Genomic DNA, 14,620 nt, shown 5'->3' on the forward strand with positions numbered 1-14,620 from the left:
CACTTGGTATTTAAGACAACCCCGGATTTTTGCTTTGCTATTTTCTGTTAGTAGGGTCACCTTATATGCAGGTATATATGGTATTTTATTTCCAAAATATGGAAGGTAAATGAATAGCCAATCATTACAAACGTGTCTTACAAGCCTTGAACATATTTCACGATAGTATAACCATGAATTTAGACTGACACCCGGTCCTGTTAAGCTGATAAAACTGTTCCCATTCAGATGTTCTGGCCCTGAAGACACACAGTCCAAGGAATTCCTGAATGTTGCCATGAATTTTTCATTAGCCAGAGCCAGCAGTTCTGTTGAGGCCCTTGCCACAATGCAGGGTGCACTGGGCCATTGACACTGCCACTCCCGAGTACCCTCTTCAGTATCGTGAAGCTCCAGTTCCTGGGCAGCTCCAGGCAGTGAAACAGGTCAGCATAAATGGTGTAATGCTCACCATGAGGGTGATCAAACACATCTAAGAATGCATAACGAATGGAATTTGGATGGTCTGGGATGGAATTTGCCTTGGGTGCCTTGTTGGATGACTTTCTTTGGGCGAGAGACAGGGGAAGCATGACCCTGTTACTCCTTTGGACCTTTCCATGACTTTTGATACTGTATCCTCCTGGACGACCTCTGTGAATGGGCAACTGGAGGCACTGTTCTGTAGTGCTTTGAATCATACTTGTGATATCAGTTGGGAGGAGAGTACTGGGGGATTGCCTTTCAGATCCATGAACTGTGGGGTGCAACATGGTGAAATGGTTTGGAGCGGTCATTAGGGAATGTGGGGCAAGGTGTCACCAGTACACTGATGACCCCCTGATCTATTTCTCTATGAGTTTGGAACTAGGAGAGGCCATGAACATTCTCAGCTGGGGCCTGCATCCAGCTATGGTGTGGATGAGGACTAACAAAATGAATCCAAATCCTAATATATGAGACCTTGTGGGTTGACAGTTCCCAGGTCCTGGAATATGGCTGTTTGCCTGTTCTGGATGGGCTTGAATATCCTCTGAAGGAGCAGTTATATAGTTTGGAGATGTTCCTCAATCCATCTTTGCGACCCACATTGCCTACTATTAGCACTGGTTGGTATGCCAAATACGCCTATTTCTGGAAAGGGACAATCTGGCCATTGTGATCCATCAACTGGTTACCTCATCATTAGACTACTGTAATTTATGGGGATGCGGTGGCACAGTGGTTTAAACTGCTGAGCGGCTGGGCTGGTTGACCGAAAGGTCGACAGTTCAAATCTGCACAACGGGGTGAGCTCTCGTTGATTTGTCCCAGCTCCTGCCAACCTTGCAGTTCAAAAGTATACAAATGCAAGTAGATAAAAAGGTACCACTTTGGTGGGAAGGTAACAGTGTTCCATGCACTTCAGTGTTTAGTAATGCTGGCCACACGACCACAGAAACTGTCTGTGGACAAATGGTGGCTCCCTCGGCTAGGAAATGGAGATGAGCACTGCTCCCTGGAGTCAGACATGACCGGACTTTAATGTCATGGGGAAACCTTTACATTTAATATACTTTACGCAGCACTGCCATTGGGCCTAGTTCAGAAGCTGCAGCTAATACAGAACGTAGTAGCTGGCCTACTCAAAGGCACACCTGGTGATGCTAGATCTGTACTAAAATCATTGTACTAGCTGCCTATTAGGTACCCAGTCGTGCTCAAGTTTATGTAATTGTCATACAAAGCCTAAACAACTTAGGAACAGGATTTCCTACAGACCAACTTCCCATGTATATAAAAGACCAACTGTTAAGATTATCTTTGGAGGAGCTAGAATGTTTTATGATAAACCCTATGTTAATGTTTTAACATTAAGATAAACCCTACAAGAAGAATCAAAAAAGTGTTAATATCTGGAAAGCAGGAACAGTTAACAGTCTCCAAATTTCAAAAAGATGTTTTACAAGTTTATGCTACTGGGCTGACATTTCATTTTGTACTGAGACAGATATATGAGCCTTAAACCAAGTCAAAACAAACCATAGAAAAACACAACTTATTTAAGAAAAAAAGCTTATGTTGAAGTAATTAGGATAACGAACTTGGCTTTTATGGGCGTGATTGAATTTGCCTATCATCAAATTTGTACAGCTAAAAGTTCTGGAGTGGTTTATGTAACAGAGATAAAATAAACAGATGTATAATTTATAGGAGTAATTTCAGACATACATAGGAAGAACATAGGAAGCTGCTTTATACAAATTCAAGTCATTGGTTGTTCTAGTTCAGTATTGCAAACAGTGACTGGCAATGCTTCAGGATCTTAGATGGATTCTTTCCCAATCATACCTGAATGTAGTTGAATCAGGAACGCCTTACATGCCAACATGTGTTCTCAAGATGAGTGGAAAAACTGTTCTTATGTAAGAATAACAAATTTGTATGTGAATGAACCTGAAAAGAACTGTGCATTCAAATTTATACTTTCTTTAAGTGCTATTATTTATTTATTTATTTATTATTATTATTATTATTATTTATTAGGAGAACTTATATGCTGCCCCATTTGCATAAGCCTCGGGGCGGCTTCCAAACATAAATAAATATAAATGATACAATTACGTAAAATACTGGAGACATTCTGGCAAGAAATTATTAAAATCAATAAATAAAGTTAACAATTAAAATAACATTTAAATAAAAAGGTCTTGGCCTGGCGCCGAAAAGCAAATAACGACGGCGCCAGGCGGACCTCTCTGGGGAGCGCGTTCCATAAGTTGGGCACCACTGCAGAGAAAGCCCTCCTCTGGGTACTCACCCTCCTAGTATCTTTCACGGAGGGCTCCCGGAGAAGGGCCTCTGCTGCCGATCTCAAGGGGTGGGAGGGCATATATGGACGTAAACATTCCTTAGGTAACCAGGTGCTACACTTCTTTACCCAAAAATGTGAATCCTAACATATTCACATTATGAAAAGGTATGCACAAAAATCCATATGCTATGGAAAAGTTCACAGAAAAATGTGCACAACAGTGAAATTAATGCATAAAAACATTGTTACAAGGAAAACTTCTTGCATAAAAATGTAAATTTAGAAAAATGCACACAAAGAAAAGTGCACACAAAAGTACACTCATAGAAGGATATGCATATAAATTTTTGTGAAAACTGTAAAAATGAAATTCATGGACTGTTGATCAATCTGGCCAGACATCATGTCAAAGAATGACATGTCAAAGACATCATGTACTAAATGAAATTAAAATGGATAGATTTATCCATTTCTTGCTTCCAGTTAGTGACTGCTGCACAGTGTGTGACGAGAGGAAGTGTCAAGTTATGCTTCTGATATTTCCAAAGACTCATGCATCGCTATCATCTGAAGATTCATGTGCTTACAATATGGAGGAGGTATGTGCAGTTCCTTCCTTTACATGTTTATGCCATGCATGAATGCATGCACTGCAATTTTCAATCTTGCTTCCAATATTTCTACAGATTATAATATCTTAGGCTGCTTAGAGTATTTGCCATTCATTTTATCTAACTGCACATTTTGTGTACATATCTCACAATTACATGCTCATGTATATGCTCCACCAAGTCTGATGTCACATGCACACAATGTTTGCAGTTTATCATATTCTTTATTCAACACACACACACACACCCACACACACACACCCTATTATAGTCATATCACTCCGAGTGTTCAATTTCCTTTAGCAACTTGGTGCTGCTAAAGCTTCAGAAACTTTGCTGCACTTTTCCGTTTTTGCAAGAACAACCAGAGAGCAGTTTAATCCAGACATTAATGTTTTTCTTGACAACTAAATAGTCTTCAAATACTCTACTGAACTGAACTCTATGCACTGAATGCATATTGTTAAATAAACAGTATGGAGTGCAATCCAGACAAAGACATGCACACTTGGCATTGCCTTGTCATCTTCCCTTATCCCTGGTTTTCCTTTCAGAAAAGGCAGGTGCTGTTCCTCAAGTATCAAAAATAGTTTGATTGGGTGTTGTATCCAACTGTGTTCCCTCTCCTGCTGTAGCATCCCCCACCTGCTCTAAATCTGCTCTGGGTAGCAAATTTGGAGGGAGCACAGGAAGTAGGAAAGGAAGAAGTCGCATTTCATGAATGGTGGCCCAGATACACATGGCTGGAAACCTGTGTGAGGAATCTATTCATTGGGAGCATTTGGTAAGGAAAGCTCAAAAGCAGAGCTGCTTCAAAATCTTTCGTCTCCTCCTCCTCCTCCTTAGTATTATTATTATTAAACTGAAATGTCAGCTTTAGTATTCTTGATAAATACATTGAAATTCCAGTGCTACTTCAATAGGCTGACAGAATAATTAGTATACTAGGTATCTAAGTGACTAGGGCCTCACCTATCTCCCCATTCCTCTTAGAACCATTGTGCTCCATTGGTCTTTCAGTTGCAAGGCCCTTCATTGGCACATGCAGCATCTCAGTCTCCTCCATGCTGGCTATTCATATACCAGTATGCTAAGTAATACCATTTCAAGAGTATGGGTTCCCGCATGCACAAGCAGAGAAGCAAAGGATCTTGTCAACAAAGGGGTAGGCTGAAATCTCCCTCCCTGCCTCTTGCTGTTTGAGGGTTTTGTTTCCTGAATGGAAAATTCCTGTACTCTGCTGCCTTTCCCATACAGCTTGAACAATCATGATTTGTTTTTGATAGATCAGGCTACAGGACTGCCTAGGGCATTGCACTTTTCAGACCAAGTCACCAAATTAGGTATTTCATCATACCATTCGTTCACTATCATCATTATTTGTTCTGATCCTGTTTGTTTGGGGTCCTGTATTGCTGAAATGTTGTTTTTTAGCTGAAATATATGAATGCTAAAACATGCTATCCTGTAAGGAATGCCTACCTGGAGTTAGCAATTTCACCATATATTAATATACAACCTTCAAAAATATCATGTTTGGCATGCCCCAGCCTACCTCTTTTATGGGTAACATATTTCTGTTAGGGAATGACCTAACAAAAATATGTTGGTGGGTCTTTTAAAAGTGGTTGACTTTGGTTGGAGTAGGCTATTTCTTTTTCAGCTAACTGAAAAGAACAAGAATAAAATGGCAGACATCTAGGAGTCATTTAAAAAAAAAAAACATACCTGGTCTGAGGGAGAACAACATTTATTTGCCATCTTCATCTGCAAAAAAGAAGAGGTATCTTTGTCAGTGTGTACTAAATCAGATTTTGCTGTCTGGCACTTAGGAGTTTCATAGAAAACTGTAAGTTGATTCCTATCACAAGAGTGCCAACTATACTGCAATTATATATTCAGTTATATTGCTTGAGAGTCAGATAACAAGAAAAATGTGCTGTTCTTCATTAGTTTATGTATTAAATCTATTTCTTAGCTGCCTCTTAAGACCACAGTCTTCCCAAATTGGCTTACAGACTAGAAAAAATACACAAAATAACATTAAATATAAACAATTGTACATAAAATCTGCTCCAATAAAATACAATTTTAAAATAACTATCTATAACAAGGGCAGTTAAATCTTCTGAGTACATCCAGGGAGGACATCATGTTTCTTTTATAACTTCTTAAAAACAGGAACAGATGGGTCCTGCTCTATGCCTCAGGAGGGAGTTCCATAGGGGAGGAGCCACCACTGAAAAGACCCAAGTGCATGTCAGCCTTTATATGGGTAGCTGGCCACCTCTCAGAATATCCTCATACTCCCAAAATGAAGGAGGGGGGAAAAGCAATGAAGATACTGTTCAGCTTTAATTAGCCCACATGAATCTCAGCTAACTTATTTATGTTAGGAAATAAGAACATGTACTGGTGTTTTGATTTCCTTCCAGGAGATTATTTTCAGTTTTGTTTTATTACTGTTGCCCCACTCGGGAAGCATACAACATAACTATAGATAATAAATTAGAACTTTGTTTTTCAAGCTGAACTAGAACTCAAATCCCTAGAATAATTTGCATCAAGTGTACAAAGCCCTTCATAAAGCAGTAATACTGACAGAACCACCAAGAGAACCAGTCTGAAATTGGCAGCCACTTTATTAACTTGTCTCTTGAAGCAAAGACAGAAAAGAAACCTAGAACAGTTGGAGCTCACATCATCAGTTTGGAATGAAAGATGCCCTTCTGCATGCAAAAAGCCTCTTCCACTCACAGAAGGGCAGTTTTGCCCCTCATAACAGAGTATTGTCCAAGAAAAGCAGAGATTTCTTTTGCTTGAACAGACAGCGGCAGAAGCTTGAGAGCTGCAGTAGAACCCAGCTACTTCAGCACTGTGTGATCTTTTGCACAAATATCTGAGGAACAGCAGCAGCTGTTTTCCTTCCGTCATAGTCCTTTGTATCCATCCTACTCTCTTCCCTACAGTAAATAAACAGGCAATTTTCTCTATACGTGCTCACAATGATGGTATCATTGCTTGGATAAAAAGCAAACAATGCAACTAGGAAAGGGAAAATGTGCCTAGTTTCCCTGGTGAAACCAGCTTGAGATTATTGTGTATTCTGCAGCCTTCAACAGAAGGGAAAAAATGGAACCTTGAGGCTGGGTCATAGCTGAGCTAGAGTATTTTGCTGCTGCTGCTGCTGTTGCAACTTATTTATTCCATTTTAATACAGCCTAATAGCTAAAGCTCTCTGGGTAGTTGATAGCAATACATAAAAAGTACAATTAAAATGTCTTAAAATCTTACCAAAAGATTTTAAATAAACAATTTAAAAAAACATCTAAAACACACAATGGAGAATGATGCTGTTAAAGAAAACCATCTGGGATAGGTATTCCCTTCCTGCCAAGAATATCTTTGGCATAAAGGGCCACCCTAGCTTGGTGCTGAAAAGACAGCACCAGGCTGACTTCAGTGAGGAGGTCATGCTCATCATTCAACGGATTTTAGGTTAAAGGGGGTTTCGGATAGCAGGGCTGGGAAAGATCTTTGGGTGAAGCTGTGGAAAGCTGTTACCAGTTGCACATTAAATCCTAGCAAGCTAAATGGAGGAGGCCAACTTTTCAGCTCCGGACAATGAGTCCATGACCATGTCCACTTTAGCAATTAAATCCAAGAAGCTCAACTCCAATAGAGTTAACAAGCTACCATTAATAGCAGCACTGGCCATAGCAATGTAGGCTTATAGATGCTTACTTAGAACTTAACCCTACTAGGCTCAGTAGGTAAGCTAAGATGCATTGGATTGCAGCTCACTATACACCAATTTTCTGAATAATCTTACCTAACTCATTCTCAAATTGCAGTATAAAGAATGCAATACCGAATAAGCAAAAACATATGCAGAATAAATATAAAAACATTTCTTTAATCCATTTAAACACAGAAATTTCTCACTTGCCATACTCTACACAATATTTTTTTCCTTATTCTGATAGCTATACAAATATCATATTCTGATATTGATTCCTTGTCAAACTCCATCACTTTTCCATTGTAGTGGACAGCACTAAGAGTCCCCGTCCACACATGGACTATTTGACTATATATATTTGACAGAAATAAATTCCTACAAGTCCCAGCATTTCCCAGCCAGCATGTAACAAAGCTGTAATACTTTATTTTGACATTGAAATTCTCAATAAAAATTAATGAGGAAAAAGCATAAAAAATTAAGTCTAATCTTAGGTTAAGAGATGTTCACTAGGGAAAAATACTGCTATCAAATAAAAAATAAAAAATAAATCCTTCTACAAATCTACAAAAACAAGAAATGGACAATTTCTACTTCTGACTTTGCCAAATACAAAATCCCTTGCTATATAGGTTTTGTTAAGTTCTGTGGAGTTAGGGCAAAGCTCGTTGGCAAAGCAGGCATTGCTCGATTGTGTGCCCTTCTTCCATGTATAATAAACACAAAGAATGTCCATCAGTTGGGGGCAGCCTGGCATTGTAACGGATGCATTTATGAAAGGGAAACTCTCATAAAAGGGATGCCATTGGGAGAACTAGGCAGAGAGGTAAGAAAAATAGTCAAGGATAGTGAAGGAGTGAGATAGAGCAGGTAGACAAAGAGGATTTCTGTTTGTTTTGTTTTTTGAAGGGAGGTAAAGAGCTTGGAAATAAAGGGACCAAAAAACAACTTACAATTATTTAGAAAACTGCGGTAAATGCTCTGAGGAAAAAGAATAGGACAGAGAAAGAACTTCTTGAGGCACAGAAAATGGTTGAAGAACTGAAGAAAATGGCAGGAGCCCATCCCTTTTATGCTGATGCTGGGAGGGAGGGCTTGTTGCCAAAAAGTTCTCAGCTATTAAATCTTCCCCATAAGAGAGTCCACACAGGTGTAGAGGCCATACATGTGATGCACAGAGACACAAAGATCGAAAGTGATACTGGAGTCAGAAAAAGATATAATGTCAGTATATCAGTGCAAAAGTAATTCATGTGTAATACAGTGTAATACATCTACAGTGATTGTAGATGCCGAGGCTCAGATGAAAGTTTGCATAAAGAAAATTCAAAAATAATTAAGACTATATTCTGTAATTCCATTAGTTAAGTTAGCTGGATATAATAGAAGCTATTTCAAGAATACTTGCTCTTGCAGAGACACCAATATGATTGATCTAAATTTGTAACATCATGTGTTCACATTTTTCAGGATCTGAATGTGTATATACACTGGCTTATTATTTATACCCAACACTGACCAAGTGATTCTACAGTTCTGTTCAGAAGATTGTGTACATTAGCACATAAAGGAGGAAACAGGACTGCACCTGCTAAGTACCGATAAGCCATATGGGGTAGCCTGTTCCGATATGCCAGTATGCTGTGCTGTTGTGCAGTTGCAACCCCTACAAAAAATTGGTACAACTCAAAGGGGTGGAACTAAGAAAGAGCCAGACTATAAGAAATGTGAATAAAAAAGAGTGGGAAAGCTGAAGAGGCAGGAGCTGCTGTTGCCACTAAGGCCCTTGCCAACATGGTCTAGGTATAATTCCTACATGTTTGTGTCGAAGGGGTGAATCCACATAGTGAATTCATGCACATAAATTGAATTGGCATTTTATTCCAGGTTTTTGAACACTCTTTGTGTGGAGCTGACTCTTCTGTGTTGTGGATACACAGACTAGCTGAAGAATCTGAGTATTCTTTCATTTGAGTTGGAATCAAACTCTACAACCAGTTTTTGTATTGGTGTTGTTGCAGCGACTTGGGTGCATGGACTGTATGTAGTATTTTGTTATTATTATAACTGTTCATGCTGTTTTGTTATATAATGATTGATAAGAGGAGGTTCATTTTGTATGTGAGGTTGTGTTGTAATGTTCAATAGTGAACAAATAGACCCATAAACTCAACAGTGTTGCACACTTGTTTATAAAATCCAGCATTTGGTTATCAACCTGGGGAAGTAAGTGGTGGGCCCTGATGGTGGACTTTTCTGTTTCTTTGTGCATTCATGGCACTCTGTTTTCAGTCATCTGTACAGAGCTTGTACACTCAGCCAATTCAACTGAGTGCTTTAAAATGCCTATTAATTTATATTTTGAGAGTTAGTGAATAGTGAAGTGACTGATTGCTATGTTAGGAAATGGGCAAAGAACTGAATTACCAGCCTTACACATGCCTTTCCCGCCAACCTCACTATCCCCATTCCAGAACATCAGTTATGGGTATGATGCTGATGCTGAAAGTGACTTATCCCACAGGTTCTTTTTAAGGATTACTGAGATAGATTATGTGTGGAATTTAAAGGTTTACATTATTAATATGCTATATACAAACTTTTAAATGAACTAGAACTCTTCTGGATATTTTTCAAAATAGTACTCTCCCCAGCCCTTCTGTTTACTCAGCTATTCAGTGGCTGCAGATTTTATATTCCCAAGTTGTTGGAGTGATGAGTTAGAGAAGCAATTCTGACTATAGACAAGCTTGGAGACAGCAGTTCCTTTATGAATAGTAAACTAAACCAAAATGCAGCTTTTGTCTCTGTCTAAACAGTTGAACTATTTCCCACGAGGAAGAACTTTAGAGTTCAAAAACAGGTAGGGATTCATCTTGCTGCAGCTTATTAAAATTGCCTTCTCACTATTGATTTTTACCCCCTCTATTTTGCCATGTTGCTAGTATATCCTTTCCTGTCCCTTCTGTGGTTGCAGACTTTAAAAAAAACACACGAAGATGGGTGGAAGATTTATTTTGAAGAAGCAATACTAGCAAGGTTTCAACTTAACAAAGCTCTTATAGAAAGGCGATGCTTTTTGAACGGGGACAAAAACACAAACTTATGCTGAAAGGTATTTTGGGAAATCTATTTTTGTTCTTCTCATTCCAGTTACTGAATGATTTATGGAGATGTGTAAATAATTGATGAGCACAAATATGAAGCACCTTTTAAAAATATTGTGGTGACAGCCCTATGCACACAGTTACCTGGCAGTAAGTTCCACTATCAGTGGGACATACCTCCATGTAAACATGTGTAAACCAGACTGCTATTCGTCCAATCAATGGAAAGTAATCACAATTTGATTACATTGTTTCAATAAAGCCAATTTAAATCTGCTGGAACATTTATTTGCCGATATAAATACTCCATCAACCAATTGATAAAGTTTACAATCGTGGCTCCTCACAAGTGCTCAGCTTCAATAGTGATAACTTAGTGCCTTTAAGAAAGAAAGCAAAACACCACAACTTAAGTTAGAAAAATAGCTTTTGTTATCTTTACTTAATAAGAGGGGCCAAACTTTTGGAAGATTCAGAAACACTTTCTAAAGACAGAAAGATGGTTATAGGAAGAATAAAGTTGCTAGTAACACAGCGCTTTTCTCCCTTTACTTCACAGACATAGCACAATAGTAAGAGCCTTACAGATATTAGGATGAGAAAATTGAGCTGAAATCAAACTGAACTGAAATACCTTAGAAATAAACATGAGAAATAGTCATAAGAAGATCCTGCTAGGTCAAAATAAAGGCATATCTAATCTACCATCCTGTTTTCCGACCAGAGAAACTAAATGCAAGATGTGAGAGAAACAACCTCCGTTTGACTAGCAACTATCATTCAGAAGTAAGCAAGAGGTTTAAGGATGCAGAAACTCCATGGATATAACTGAACATGTATATAATCCCCAGAGAACCTCATGTGGGCATAATGGAAGAAGCCCTCCAGTCTTTTGAAGGAGAATTATGCAATTCCTGGCACAGCCCAAGAGTATGGCACAGGAAAGCTACTCAGCCTTGTGCCTAATGAGAACAGTATAATTCTTGACTGTGCCAGCTCAAGGAAGCCCAGAATATCCATCGGCCTACAGTTAGCTCTCTTCAAATACTCTGCATGAGACTTATCCCAGGCCCAAACATTTTAGGATAGGGTAGGAATGTGGGAGAGGAAATGCAATTTGTTTGCTAGTGCATTTGGCTTTTTAAAAATCAAGCCATTCCTTTAGGACTTCCTGGTGATCCCTGAACATATAAGCATTTTCATTTCAACAAGGACAGTAAAATGGTGCACAGAAAATAATCCACACATTGAGCTTCTGGTTCTATTGAAATGGACGAGGTAGCCTCGAGCTCCCATACCTGTGTTTGGGTTCTTGTGACCAGATTCTTGTAGCTGAGACGATAATTATCAGAAAAAATGCATTTCTTACAGCTCTTTCATAATTTGCTATTTTATATGTATCTAGACCATATTGCATTTGTGCAATGTCTTTCTCATTCAAACTAACCTATACACACATTAGCATATGCACTTGATTCCATTTTAGCACACATAGTGAAGGAAATCTTGCTTGGTAAGAAGAAGGCATCTTGCCACCAGTAGATGTAGTAGGATTCTGGCAGGCAGAAGGAATGTACCATATGCCTCACTTCCACTTACTGCACATACTTAAATTGAGTATTGCAAAACTATGACACAAATATTCTTCCAGGAACTGATACAGCAGTGCAATCCTGGAGGCAGACCAGCTGCTCTTGCCCTAAAAGATGCTGGATTGTTAGTTTATTAATCCTATCCTATCACAGAGACTCAGACTGGTTGCTGGAAAAAGTTGTTTCCAGACAGTGAGATGTCATGACAGCATGTGCAATACACAAGAGGCTTAGTTTTACAAGTTTTAATACTGAAATTTATGGTGAAAAATGACTACATTATGACAAGTAACTGGCTATTTGAATGCAAAATTGTCTCTGACAATTTGAAAAGAAGAAAAATATCTCTGAGCAATTTAACAACCGCTATCACCACCATTTCTGCTCTTTGGTGTACAGTTGCTGTGTCCACCTGTGAAATGGGTGGGTGCCATGCATCAAAAAGAAAGGACAAGGGAACCTTGGTGTGGGATCAGGCGAGATCATGAAATAACCACATGCTAAACTGTAGATAAATTAGGTTCAGCTTCTGCTTAAACACATATAATGAAGAGGAAGACCAGAGTTAGACCAAGGAGATTCTGGTACGAATTCAGCATGAATATGATTCAGAAAGTTGAAAATTTGGTTTTATAGATTCATTTCAATACACTTTAGGTCTAGTTTTAGATCAAAACTGCCTTGTTTGCCCTGGGTCAAGGGAGACAAGGGAAGCGTAACCTGTTGTTTCCCTTGGACCTCACAGTGGCTGTTGATACCATTGCTCAATATATTTCTGGAGCAGCTGCCTGGATTGGGAGTTGGGGACACTGTTTTACCGTGTTTCCATTCATACTTGGACAGTTCCTTCCAGAAGATGGTGCTGGGGGATTACTGCTGTGCTCTGTGGCCATTACATCATGCACAGAGCTCAGTTTTATCACCCATGCTATTTAAAATCTACCTGAAACTGCTGGGAAACATTATCTGGGAATGTTAACTGAGCTGCCACCCAAATCTCTCTTTCCTTTTTATCAAATTCAGATAGGGAAGTGTGGTGTAGAGGTTCTATGAGTGTGGAAGGGGCCTTAGGCGATCTGGGTTCCAGGCCCTGCTCAGCCATGGAACCAACTGCTGACGTTGGACCAATCACACACTCTCAGCCCAGCCTCCTCACAAGGCTGTTGTTAAAAGGGTTAGGGTTAGGAGATAAGACTGAGAGCAGGAGAAGGAAAACGATGTAAGCCACTCTGAGTTCTTTGTGAGAAAAAAGGCAGGATATAAACACAATACATAAATAAATAAGTGGTTGTCCTGAATTTGTTCGTGAGCAGGGTAGCAGACTGGATGAGAGCCAACAACCTGAAGCTCAATCCACACAAGATGGAGGCATTGTTAGCAGGTTGTTCATCTGGCCTGGAGAGACTTGTGCTTTCCCGAAAGATCAAGCATTCAGCTTGGGAATGCTCTACTATCCATTATTGTCATTAGAGCCTCAGGAGCAACTTTTATTAAGCTGATATACCAACTGTGACTTTATCTGGACAGAGTTCTTCTGACAACAATTATCCATGTTCTGGTAGCCTCCCAACTGAAATAGTGCAATGCACTGTACATGGGTTTAGCTTAGAAGGGGTTCAGAAACTTCTGTTAGTTCAAAATACAGCCGCAATACAGCTGAAATTGGTCAATACGATCATGTGATGCCACTGCTTTGTCAGCTGCACTGACTTCCAGTCCATTTCCAAGTTAAATTCAAAGTGTCAGTGTTGATGTTGATGTTGAAAGTCCTAAACAACTTAGGATCCTTACTAAAGGAACATGCAATGGGGTGGCATATAAGTCGCTTAAATAAATAAATAAATAAAAATAAATCTTCTTCCACATGTATCCGTTCAGATGCTTAGGTTGTCTTGCAAGGCCCTCTGCCTACTGCTGTTGCTGAAGGAAGCCAGATGGGTACCTGTAAGGGCCTTCTCGGTTGTGGCACCCTACGTAGCAAATGTTGTTCCCAAAGTTCACCTAGCACCTATACTATTACCTTTTCAGCAATGCAATGACCATTCTTTTATTGCGTACATTTTAGAGACCTAGTTCTATATTTTATTGCTGTTTTATTGAGTCTTGTGCTGTTTACTGTTTTGCATTGTATTGTATTTTATTATTTTAAGTATTGTGCTTTATTTTATTCTTTTAAATTGTTCTAGGGCATTTTAGATTTTTAACTGTTGTAACTTGTTCAAATAACATTTGTTATTGGGTGGATTGGAAATATAATAAACAAACAAACATTGAATGAATGAATGAATGTTAGCAACATTTAGAGGATTCTACTCCTTATATTGCATTTCTGTTACTGTTCTGGATTGGTAAATTAAATAAGCCAGACTGGTACTTGGAGCCGTGAAGGTCTGTGAAACAAGTTAAAGTCAAAAACAATGTATTTGCAAAGAGATAAATGAGGTATCAAATTAAAACTCACAGCATATTGATTTGTAGAAAAATAGGAAAAAGAAAAACTCTGACATAGACAAAGAAGCTGTGTTTCTGAGAAATACTTAGGAGATTGGATATGGTTTATCTCTTTTGATGCCCAAGCCATTCTAGTTATTTACTTGCTGAGGTGTTATGGAATATTTATGAACATGCCACTGATTTGGGAGAATTAAAAGCTGTCAGCATACAAACTCTTAGAAGAGATGGTCTGTGCAGTATAGGTGGGAGAGGATTAAGCAAGGGAAAGCGTCAGAAGCTCCTGCTGTGCTCATCCGCGGTCATTTATTTATTTATTTATTTATGGATATTTCTAGCCCGTC

At 39.0% G+C, this 14,620-nt stretch overlaps 1 protein-coding gene across 1 annotated transcript in view; it reads right to left on the reverse strand.

Moving 5' to 3' along the window:
• Positions 1-14,620, reverse strand: part of SNTG2 (syntrophin gamma 2) — a 240,384-nt gene that overhangs the window by 59,239 nt on the left and 166,525 nt on the right. The window contains exon 11 of the mRNA XM_044419194.1: positions 5,113-5,151. Within this exon, the coding sequence (XP_044275129.1) occupies positions 5,113-5,151 (39 nt within the window). The remainder of the gene's footprint in view (positions 1-5,112; positions 5,152-14,620) is intronic.

The sequence above is a fragment of the Varanus komodoensis genome, unplaced genomic scaffold (genome assembly GCF_004798865.1).
Source record: "Varanus komodoensis strain SLA01 unplaced genomic scaffold, ASM479886v1 scaffold10, whole genome shotgun sequence".
Taxonomy (NCBI): Eukaryota; Metazoa; Chordata; class Lepidosauria; order Squamata; family Varanidae; genus Varanus; species Varanus komodoensis.